The 12,229-nt window shown below is 37.7% G+C and overlaps 1 protein-coding gene across 1 annotated transcript in view; it reads right to left on the bottom strand.

Moving 5' to 3' along the window:
- Window positions 1–12,229, bottom strand: part of zfpm1 (zinc finger protein, FOG family member 1) — a 111,344-nt gene that overhangs the window by 48,570 nt on the left and 50,545 nt on the right. Inside the window, exon 3 of the mRNA XM_088939068.1 lies at window positions 5,453–5,524. Coding sequence (XP_088795194.1) covers window positions 5,453–5,524 — 72 coding nt within the window. The remainder of the gene's footprint in view (window positions 1–5,452; window positions 5,525–12,229) is intronic.

Genomic DNA, 12,229 nt, shown 5'->3' on the forward strand with positions numbered 1-12,229 from the left:
TATTTGAAAATGAAACACTGGATCCTTGCTTTATGAGACAAATATAAACAGACCAAACTTTCCTCTCTCGTTTTCTTGCTAAAGTCAGTTTTCACTGTTCCAATTTTTTTTAATACAAGACAACTCTATCATCCTGGGCCTTCATAAGCCTGATGTTTACCTCAGCATGCCTTGTAATCCAAAACTATCAATAAGGCAGAGTGTAGGCAAAGGCTGGCAAATGACACAAAATAAACACAGCCATGAAATCCGCCTACACATACCAAACTGAGTCAGAGAGAATAATCGTGATGATCTCTCCAGCCCTGTCCATCAAGAGGAACAGTTTCACATTGGACCGTTGTGTTCTCTTGCTGATAACAAACCTGCAAGGTTTTTTTCTTTATAAACAATATTAACTTTAAGCGCTAGGGGAACTGCACAAGAAAGGATATGAAAATAATAAGTATTTTCATCATTCTAATTGTACCCATTATTAATACAGTTCTGCTACTTTACAAAATACTACACAGACCCAACCAGCCCCTTGCCTCTAATTCAAAAGAGCCCTGCTCGTCCCCTCCCTGCCTGACAGCAGGCTTTGACTGAATGACGATGAGGAAGGCAGGCAGCTTGAAACTAGGTTAGAAAGAGCTCAGATGCACAGTGTGAAATCTTTCCCATGTCTGACTGTCAATTCCGGTAAAGCAAAGAAAGCTTAGGTTGTTAGCAGCATGTTTACTGTGAGATTAAGAAATACAGTATTTTCATACTCTGTTTAAATAAAATGTTTTAGGGGTTATAATAACTTACAACATTCCATTGATTTGGCTGCACAAAATGAGTTACAATAAGGTTCAATTTTGTTCTGAAATTTTCTGTCAAGTAATATTTTCAAATTTGATATTTTACAAAACATAAATGTTCACATATACAGTATACAAAATGGATACTTTTTAAAACGTGTACAACATACAGTAGCAGGTACCATCCAATGTACAGTATGAAACCTTTCACCACCAATCATTCAATGAAAAAAACAGAAAGATGAACATATATTTATTAAATGTTTCATTCATCAGTGTTTCACAACAAAAAAATAAACTCTATATATAAGATAAAATCTAGAAGCTAAAATTAAAAATGTAATTAAAAAAATGCTATTTCACCTGTTTAATGGAAGAATTGATTTGAATAACGCTTATTGCATTTTCCTTGTAATTTTCCAGTGACTGGAATTTGCATACACAAAACCGTATAGGCTCTATACTGCTGTGTATGGATTAAATACAACGTAACTACTCTTAACTGACAGATTATTTTTGTCATGGGACCTTGTTGGACCATATCTTGCTTTTAGTTTCACTATGAGAAATATGCTATTTGGTGAGGCAATGGACTGACTTCGATTCGAGATGTCACCTCAGTAAGTATGAAAAATAAAGTTAGTGCTCTCCTTTTCGAATGTCTCAGCATCTCACTCTTTCCAATGTCTCACTGGATTTAAAGGGTGCAACAAGCTAGGATTTAAATTGTTGTCCTGATTTTCTTTAATGAATGGTAGAAATCAAACCAAACCATGTTGCGTACACTACACGCGCACAGGCATGCGTATAAAAATATGAAGGCATAACTCTATTTCATAGTTGTTGGTCCCCCTGCAGAAGGGGAAATCAAGGTGTTATAAAACCCAGCCGTTAAATTTATTCATTTAGCATTTTACATAATGTGCTTTAGCTGTTTTGCTGAAACTCCAGGAAAAACTTCCAAAGGCAAAGATGTAATTTCTAAAAGATTTACAAAAACCTCCTTATGTACAAGGACACACTCTGGATTTTAAAAAGTGCTCAATTTTTTTCCCCATTTGTCTGCTTAGCTTTTCTGTTCAAAGAGAACTCCAAATCAAGACTTTTATACCATATTGCACATGGTAAAAAAAAAAACTTTAAATGTATGTGTTTATGTATTAGTAACCTTGTACTATACTCAATATACAACTACATTATAACTATACTTCAAGGAGAAAAAAGCATTTTCTGTAATGTGCAGGCATTCTTTTATAATTCAATCCAATAACACCCAACAAACTCCCTATAAAACAAAATTCCATACCTAAACTGAGGAAAAAATAGAGAACACAAGCTCAGCAAGCAGTCGCTAGGATGTAAGACCTCAACTTCAACATGGAATTCATTTCATTTACCTCATGTAACAAGCTGTCGTCCAATTTAAGGGGACAAGGCAGCAACAATCTTTGCACAGACTAAGGATTATAGCTATCAGCCATTTGCATATCAGAATTTTAAGTAGAAAGAGTATCAAACCCCCCAGCGAGCAAGGTCATTTTAAAGATAATTTTTTTAAATAATTTATTTTGCATATCATACAGCAGACATGTTATAGATTAAATTGTGTCTTTCTCCATTAGGGTTAAGCTTCGCCATATCGCATATCGCCTGATAGTGCATTTTTCTACCTTTTACACTTTTTTACCTTTAATCTCGTTGGCAAAACAAACAACCGGAATGCAGCAGGGAAAGGTGATTAAGCACTGAGACGAACACTTAAGATGAAATGGTGTTTAGTTTAAACAAAAGCATGTTTACATTTTAACAGGGAAAAGGGTCAGGATTAATTCATATGAGATCTTATTTAAAAAGAAGAGTCTCAGCTGCCTTCTTAACATTAATTTAAAGAATATGAGTTCCTGTTCACTTTTTTCATTAAAATCTAATTATCCAAGTTGTCTTGTGAGCTTTTAATTTTTACAGAAAACCACGTTTTTGTGAGCTAATGGAATATACATACAGAATGATCTTATTCTATATCAAAGTGGACTCATCTAGCACAAAAGGGTGCATTTTAATTTTTAAAATGTGTAATGAATATAACACCACAAATGAAAGCATTATTACAGAACTAAAAGTTTAATATATACTTTATATATATATAATATAAAAAACAAAACCTATATAAAATCAAAATCACTTCAGATTTTAAGAACAAAATAAGAATGAAAAAGGTGACTCTGCTGCTTAAAGAAACTGCCACCTGTCATGACTGGACTTCAATATTCAAGTACAGTTCCAGACCTTTTTACCATAAAATGGTCCTTTTTAATAAAGAAAACACAATCCAGAGACAGTTCACAAAACAATGACAAGAATTTCCATTAAACATCCACCCTCTTAATGAAATACATGTCCACAGCAAAATAAACACATTTTTTTGCCTTCTCCATCATTACGCCACTAGCATGATTTGTACATATTGGAAATTATGTCCCACAGTGTCAAAGATAAAAGCTTGCCTGTTTTAATTTATTGAGATAAAAAAGCAACTAATATTATGATTGCATTTTCTGTAATTATTTCCCTATCATATTTTCCCTGGATTGGAGCCCTGCTCTGATCTTTACCTTACACACATTCCATTCTTGTCTCAGGGATGTATTACCTCAACAAAATACACCAAATGTCTTAGAAGAGAGCAAACGACTGTCCGTTTGCTTTTAAATGGAGGGTATCTGCACATAACTCTACCAATGTAAGCACTTATGCAGTGATATTTCTGCCTAAATAAATGAACCATAGAAATCCAGCAGAAGAGGCAAAATAAAAAGAGAGATATTCAGAAAAAAAAAAACACCACCACAACCAATACAAGCAAATTTAGCTTACAGCCGGAGAGAAATAACTGATACAGCAGCGGATTACAAAACCCTTGTCTGTACAAGTCCACATCTTCAGCTCCTTTGCTGCTGACATTAAAAAAGAAGGGGGGGTGGGGGGGAGGGATCTGAACGATAAGAGAAAAATTCAGACTGGTCAAAGTTTCCCTTTTGCCAATCCCACTCCTGATAAATACGAAGCCTGCAGAAGAGCTGATAGAATGCCTATCTCGGCAGTTAGTTTGGAAGGAACACCCTATCGCACTAACATCACTGGGCTGCCATCAACCAGCAACCACACAGCAATTAATATCGCTCCAATTACTGTTATAGGGGCAGGCTGGGAAAGGATGATAATGAAACATCTTCACATGAAGAATTAAAAAAAAAAGAAAAAAAACAACTCAGCAAACTTACAGGACTTAAAAGAAATATTGAAGATGAAGAGCTGCTAGCTGATTGCATTCTTTAACCCGCTGCGTTCCAGGAAAGCAAAAAAAAAATAAACCAGACAACAGAATTCCTATTTTCACATTCGTGCCTTCGTTGTCAGCTTTTTCAAGGTGAAGAATCCAACACTGCCTTTGCTGCTATTTCAGGCACGCTATAGACAGCACCATGTTTTCAACAAAACTAACTAAAGTACAGTATTGGAAAAGATGTGGTAAGCTCTTCAACCTCAGCTTGAACCAAAGAATGGCCAAATCCATGCTGGACAGAAGGAGAGGGGGGCATCCAATCACTTAACCCAGCCTCTATTGTTAAGCTCACCTTTGCCCAGTAGCACCAGCATTGCACAGTGATCTCCAACCACTTCACTGCACCTCCTCAAAAACCACCTGTTCAGACTATGTAACCATCCATCCATGTTCTAACCACTTTACTCATTACAGGGCCATTGGCTTAAGAAGGGATACATCCTGAATGGGACGCCAGTCCATCGCAGGGCAGACATAGACTCTGACACACACATAGTCACATCACAGCCAATTTTCCCAGAAGCCAATTCACATGAACAAACTCTGTAGTGTCCATACAAACAGCATATGTGAGGGATGTACCTCTCTTCCAATCAGCGTCTGAAACTCCTGTACTGGACTGTGCTGTGTGCAACATGGTAAAAACAAGCAGCTCGAAGGTGGGAGGATCAGATGAGTCTCCCAGCACTCCCTCATTCTCTCGTGTGCGGTTGCAGGATTTGAAAGCGCATACACGAAAAAAAGATCTGAAGTTATTTATGGCTGCTAAAAAAATAATCTGTTACGCCCAACTTATTCAATGAGAGTACCTGAAGCACCTACACAAGAACACATCACTAAATTTAAAAGGAGAACTGAAAAATGTGATCTAAGTTATGATTCTTAACAACTTAAACTGAACCTTCTGTCACCTTGAATTTATGTTTTGTCTGCCATACCAACAATTCATTGCTAAAAGGAACAGAATGTCAATGTCATTTTCCGTTCCACAAATTCCCTCACAACGTCTGTCCAACTAAAATTTAGAAAATAAAAAAACTATTATTAACGCTGCAAACAGTGCATTAACTACTACTGTATTGTCCATTTTCCATTCCCTCCCAATGTTAACAAAATGCCTTTTACAAAAGAAGCAGAAGAAATATATTAGATGAAATCTGACTTTATATCTTTCCTGTCAGTGAATTCACACTAGGCGTAGTATGTATGAGTGTCTTGAGTTTTGTCTAACCTGTATTTTCTAAAATAAATTATTGGACATGTTGACTCGTGCAGACACTCCCAGGTTGCCAATAATATACACTGTAATATAAAGGGGTCTCACCTGGGCCACTCCAGTGGGGCTCCTTCTCTTCTTGCACCTCAGGTGTGCCAGGTGACTCGTTTGTAGTTGGTTCTGCAAGGGCGAGAAGAGACAAACACAAAAAGAAAACAAAAAATGTGTTAAAATGTGAAGGTGGGCTATGGGACCAAATGGAAGAGTAGCTAATTTCGAGCTATGTTTAAGAATGGTACAAGTTTTGATATAAGGAGTATTCAGACGTATGTCATGAGTTCTCAGTTTTTTTAAATATCTTTTCACATTGTATCATCCAATTTTTATAACAAAAGCTCTATAAAAGATTAGCAAGCCATAACATTGAGGCCACCCTTCAGTGTTAATGATTAATAATTAATTGCATTCCTATATGGATTCTCATTCCAAATGTTTTCAGAACTAATTTACACATAGGAGAGAGCCAACTTGATCTACCACTGAAGTGCAGTATTCACTCAGTGACAAGTGGCAGCCGTTCTACAACTGCAGCCCCAATCTACAGCAGATGAGAGATACAGCAGACGGGAGAAATTGCTTCACCAATTGATTTAAGGGAGAACTTTTGGTAGGCCAAATTGTACAGACCCAGAGCTGAATTTAGCAAGGACACTGGGGTTAAAGCTCTTACTATTCCGAACATCGCCAACAAAGAAGTCAGGACTTTGGTTTAATGTCGCATTCGAAGGATGGCAGCTCCTACAGCATAGTGTCTGTCCCCTGTCACTATAGAGGGGTTTTCAGAGAGAAGAGTGTCATCTACCAGTTCAGCAATTTCAGTTTCAGCATCACCCTCACTTTCTTCAGTGGCTTCCCACCCCAGTAATGGCGAGGCCCAGCCTTAGTTAACTTCTGGTTAAGTAGCCTTATTTCATCACATATTAACCACATTGTCACATTGCACATTAAAAATATACTGAACTTTCAAAGATGCATCAATTTTAACTAAAAAGACAGTTATCATTACATATATAAATCAAAATTGTATTGAATAGAGATTTCACAGGCAAATTCATTTTGCCAAATAACATTTGTCATCAACGCGGTATCTGCTGTGAAAATCGCAGGCTAGTAGCGCGTGTAGTGACTGCTGGTAACAACACATAATTTGGACCAAATTGCTGATACTGTCTTGTGGGAACAATTTCTATTGGATAGCCTCAGCAATCATGTTCCTGTTCACTGGTCTCTGAGTCCTAGGTGCTACAGGTTGTCCCAGCTTATTCCACAACAGGGCTCAGCTCTGTCAAGCAGGGCTTCCGCAATATGACTTTCAGATAAGAATATACAATAATGAAGATTACACACAAGAGGTAACCATTTGGCCCACCTGGCCTGTTTGGTAGACAGTAGCTAATAGATCCAAGAACCTAATCCAGCTGTTACGTGAAAGACCAGGATGGTGGATTCAACCACATGCCTGGATAGCCTGCTCCACGCGCCACATTCTCATCCCACGAGAAAGCTTGTTACCTTCACAGTAGAATGTGAAGGAATATGAGCCTGCAGCAAGGGCAGCAGGTGACCTGAGCTAACTGGTACTGTACAGTTACGTCGTTATCAATCACTACAAGAGCCGTTTCTGTAGCATCTAAACCAGTGATTCACAGAAATGAAGGTTGGGAACCACTGAACTAGAGGAGCGTGCCCTGGCCATTACATATTGAACTCCCCATCAAACTTGGAGAGGTGTCTTGACTTGTGGTCTCCCAAATTGTGGCCTATGATTGACAGGCTGTTGGACTGTAAAGTCTTGCCAGGTTAGAAATTGCTGGCTACAAACTCACTAGATGTTGAGTAACCTTGTGCTGACTTCAGTCCAGTATCCAACATAGACATATTATGAAGGCATTGTTCTCTGGTTCCTTTCTGTTTGCCATCTTGATTTTCACCAGGCTTGACACTGAACCTCCTCACCTGGTCTCAAATTACTTTCTGATGCGACTTATTGCTAATGCAACAGTCAAAGTCACTCCAGTGTATCGCTGTCAGCTGTGAATGATTAATTAATCCAAATTTAGAAAGTGGACTGAAATACAGAAAAAAGTACACGACTTCTGCAAAACAGCAGAAAACAACACTTCATCCAAAATACCAGAGAAGATACTGGGTAGGTACTAAGTAAAATGAGAATCAACATATAGTAGTTTATGTGCACGTTATGTAATTCAAAGTGTGTTTGAAAAAGACTACGTAAGCACATCACCTGCTCTGTTAAAGTGTTAAGTATCTTCAGTCCACATGATGTTACTCTCTTTTTTCATTTCAGATATTTCAGCAGCTTTGGGGATTACCTACAGTATTTTCATTTTGTCAGTACCCACCATTCATTATGCTTAACTCCACAGCTCCGCCACTTAAAACGTACCACAACAGCAGAGAGATTGGTGCAAGTGATTTCAGGACCGAACAGAAAACCTTATCGGAAGACAAAACCTCTTTCTCTTGTGCACTGATCGACACGATTATTGTCGAGACGGCCTACTTGCCACTCCAAACGTAATGATGCATGCAGTGAATTCATAGAAACCGGATGATGGCTATTTTCTGCATGAACTACAGGAACAAAGCCCCCCTCCACCTGCCTTTCCCCCACCCAGCCTCTGATAAAACACCTATCTGCTTAGACAAGGGCCACAGTTGACTGCACAAAGGGCATGTTTGCTTTTACATTCTCACTCCGATAACCACTGATAATTCAATCGATACATGCCATAAACTGCTCCCTCATGTGACGTCGTTAGCGTTCACATTATTAATATTAGAGACAAAGATGCGATTTGCATCAAACAAAATCAATCCCCCACCCCTCCTAACTCCTCCTGGTTCACAAAACAGTCCCATTATTTCCAGCTATAAATCAAAATGAATGGCATATTGATTTTATCCTGTAGCAGTATGCTGCAGGAGCAGAACTGGAACACCAGTTATTGCTTTTAATATTATCTACCTATCAACTTTATCAAGAAGGCTGGTACCAGGCACAGCAGAGGCTAAAACTTTCAACTCCCTAACCTCAGTGAGCAGCAAAGCTCTCCATCTGATAAGGCTTCTTAACTTCCTTTTAATGCTAGCAGGGCAAAGTCTCCTAACAACTGTAACACCAGCTCCTGGAACCATTCCAAACTTTTTAAAATAAATCTCTACTTTTCTTTTTCACAAAACCTCCCTTCCCTGTCCAGCTCTGGAAAAGCCCCTACCTTTCGCAATATCTCAGGTCTTCATCAGAATGATTCTGTGATACGTACAAAACAGAAAGTGTTTCTCAGTGACGCGTCTATTGTAATCTTCTAAAGGATTAACACCTCAAGCACAGCGCCCTCTCTCTCTTCATATTAGCCACAAATGTAACCGTTTTGAGATAAAGCTTGTTTAAGCAGTATCACCCCAGACATAGGGAGCCATCTTATTTAAATTCTTGTTTTGTCTGTCCCCTAATTTCATCTGTCCATAGTATGATAGTGTGGTTAATACGTTACATGCGCTCTCTCCAAATGGAATAATTAGTCATTCAATGTTATTCCAACACCCCACAAAGGACACATTTCTGCACCTCACATTGTAAAATGCACATCATCCCAAATGTTCATAATTCCTGTTTACTCTACAATCTTCATTGCTGACCACTATTTATTATGAATTAAAACCTGGTTCAACCAGGGGCTTGTATATTACTTGTATAGTAAACTAGGTAGGAAAACGTCAGTCCAAAACACATCATTCTCTATTCATATACTCAAAGCTCATCCAGTTTTCCTGTTTTGGGTCAACAACGTGTATTAATTTTAACTATTCCCCTTTCCTTCACATAGTGCAAGACAGACCATCAAAAAACTTGACTCATGATGTATGAACTGGCTTTCAGCCACTGAATTTGTGGCCACTCAGACACCATCTAATTTATTTTTATGTCTTTTGGATCCTAAAAAGACAGATACTTTGTGCAGTGACCCAGCATATTTCTCAGTCTTATTTTCCCTATGACTCTGAAAAACGAGATTAGGCCATCTTTTCTGATTAGGACTCAATGTTTTTAGGATTAAAAAAATATTTGAAGATGAGAATATTATGCCCTTGAATTTCAATATTCACATAAAAAGCAGAGTAAAACTGAGAAAGGGTTTGCTAACACTTTTATACACAACTGACCTTTGTGTTACCTATTAAGCAAATTGGGGCAGAGAGCCGTTTTAAGCTGACATTATTTTAAATTGTTTTTGCTGTAAAAATGTTTGAGACACTACGACATTTGAAACCTGCAATGGATTACTCTTCTTTGCAATGTCTGTGTCCCAGAAAATTATCAGTTCAAAAACCAAAGTCAGGTACAGCATGTTGCCAGGATGTTCTTAAAACAAAACGCACGATTAAACCTACAGCTGACCTCAAAACAAAATATTTTATCTCAAGCCTATTGTGTGAAAGTCATTTGCGAAGAGCGATTCTTTTTTTATAAATGGAAAAATTTCTAGGATTATGGGTTGGTTATCGCGTGTTTCTGTCCCAGATGGTGGATAAGAACTTCTGTCCTTTACTAGGCCACCAGTGCCCTGATAAAGTCCATGTTATTGATCACAGGTAGAAAAAAACAGGTTCCTCAAACAGCCCTGATTTATGGAACTCTGATAATAGTTAGGCCAACAACACAAGCCTGAAAAAAAACAAGGTGACGTGTAGTTTCTATCAGTGGAGGAAAAAAAAAACCAAGCTTATCTCAAATCACATCCCGATTAGCACCTGACAAAATTTCCATAAGTTTATCAAAACCAACCAACTCTTATCAGGTTGAAGTTAATTCTAAAAATTACTGGAATATTTAAGAGCAAAATAAGAACCAAAACAGAACACCGTTAAAACGTCTAACCTTCTAGTGGAATTAACACTGTTTAAAAAAGAAAATAATGAACATTTCGAATGAGCTTTAGGCTTAGGGAAGTTAAATTCTCATACAAAACCTAAGACTTAATTGATGAGCACAGAAATCATTCTGCTACTCAGATTAATTAAGTAAATAAACTTCTCACATAAAGAGAACATTGTTCTCTTAATTTTTCCTCTGCATATTGTTAAGCCTGAACTTAGGGATAAAAATCAAATCTCCCCCCCCAAAAAGTGATCATTTCAGTATCTATTTAAAACAAACCACACCATACTTCATTATCAGTTTTGTTTTATCAGGAGTCTCCCCCGACAACAATCTAAGCTTATAGACACTCTGTTAATCACAACTGCACAGTAAATCAAAGATGTCCCAGCCAATTCGATTCCAACTCTGATGTTACCAATGGCTCAAACTAGTGATGTCTGGACTATAGGGCTCACCCTCATGAAAGAAAGTGTGTTCACTGGCAGAATAATTTACGAGCTGTCCTTAAGCTTGATTGATGTTATAAACCTGCTTGCTTTAACAAGTAAATCCAGAATCGGCTGTCACCTGTGTGAGGACAACACCCTCTAAGTGTTTCCTAAATCAATTTCAATAGCACAGTTTCAATTTCAGTAGTTTATTAATTATTTATTATTTATTAATGCCAAAACAAACCTCCTAATATAAAGGGATAGAGAACGTAAACTTAAATCACATGTCTGAGGAAATGACAGTGTTGGTTGAAGACTGGTAGTGTCATGCCTCTCCCCCCTTACTTCTGAGGAATGAACCAGGGAGGCAGCTGCAAGGGTACAGCTGGTGAAGAGGGAAAGGAGCTAGAAAAGATGAGCACAGAGCTGTGGGCAGCCACAGAGTATTTATACATATGAGGGTGGAAGTGCAACATTAGAATATGACCTCCTCCTAAACTTGTTAAATAGCACTGCTCATTAAACGTTTGAGAAAAACAAAAATAGAAAACGTTCCTAGTCGAAAGTACCGCAGAATAGCAAAATCTATTTTTTAGGTGCTAATTAAAAACAAAACAGGAATTTGTAACACCCACTTTTCCAAGATAATGGATAACAAAAGAAAACAGTGCAGCTGCCTTTCACTTCCTGTGAAAGTACAAGGCAGACAAGCGAGAAATGCACCTGCACTTTAGTAACAGACACAACAATGAAAACATTGTGACAATTGTGGGTGACTCAGTGGTTTAGTCTTGTTTTGCTGAAGATATGAAATTGGAAAAAAGTTTCACTTTTCGCCAGTTTGCAGAATTGTTGTTTGAGTTGCTGAAACATCTTGTTACACCTTTTCCTCTGCAATAACACCAGAATGGAGCTAGTGTCCTGAAACGTTAAGCTGATGCATTTCACTGATGAAACTGAACCAGGACTTCTGCTTATGGCGATTAGGTGAAACTGGCTACCTACTGATCAATAAACTGTTAAATATTGAGAAAACTGAGATTATGAACCATTCAGTTACATGAGATAACGAGAGGAAGCTGAATAATTTTATTACACTTTAAAAAAGGCCCATGTAAACATTTGACAAGACTGTTCCTGTAAATAATCCCTCTCTTTGATGTGTGCAAGATTGTTTGAATATAGAAAAACAGCCTCCTGCCAAGGCAACCTTGAACAAAAATATTTTAAAATACAGTCCAGAAATGTGTGTTAGGTACGTATGTAGGAATGCTTTTAAGCATTTACGTTCAAGAAATATAAAGATACAGTAATTCCTCCTTATACGAGCAACCACTATTTTCATTTATACAAGATGTAATAATTCCTATGTGTTTTATTTTCCATTTAACAAGCAGTTTTTCATTCTTACAAGCTGGGCTATCGTAAGGCTTTGCCAACATTCTTGGGTGTGGTCAGTGGTACTCCTCTGTGTCTGGGAAAAACGTC

The sequence above is a fragment of the Atractosteus spatula genome, chromosome 21 (assembly GCF_055471065.1).
Source record: "Atractosteus spatula isolate fAtrSpa1 chromosome 21, fAtrSpa1.hap1, whole genome shotgun sequence".
Classification (NCBI taxonomy): Eukaryota; Metazoa; Chordata; class Actinopteri; order Semionotiformes; family Lepisosteidae; genus Atractosteus; species Atractosteus spatula.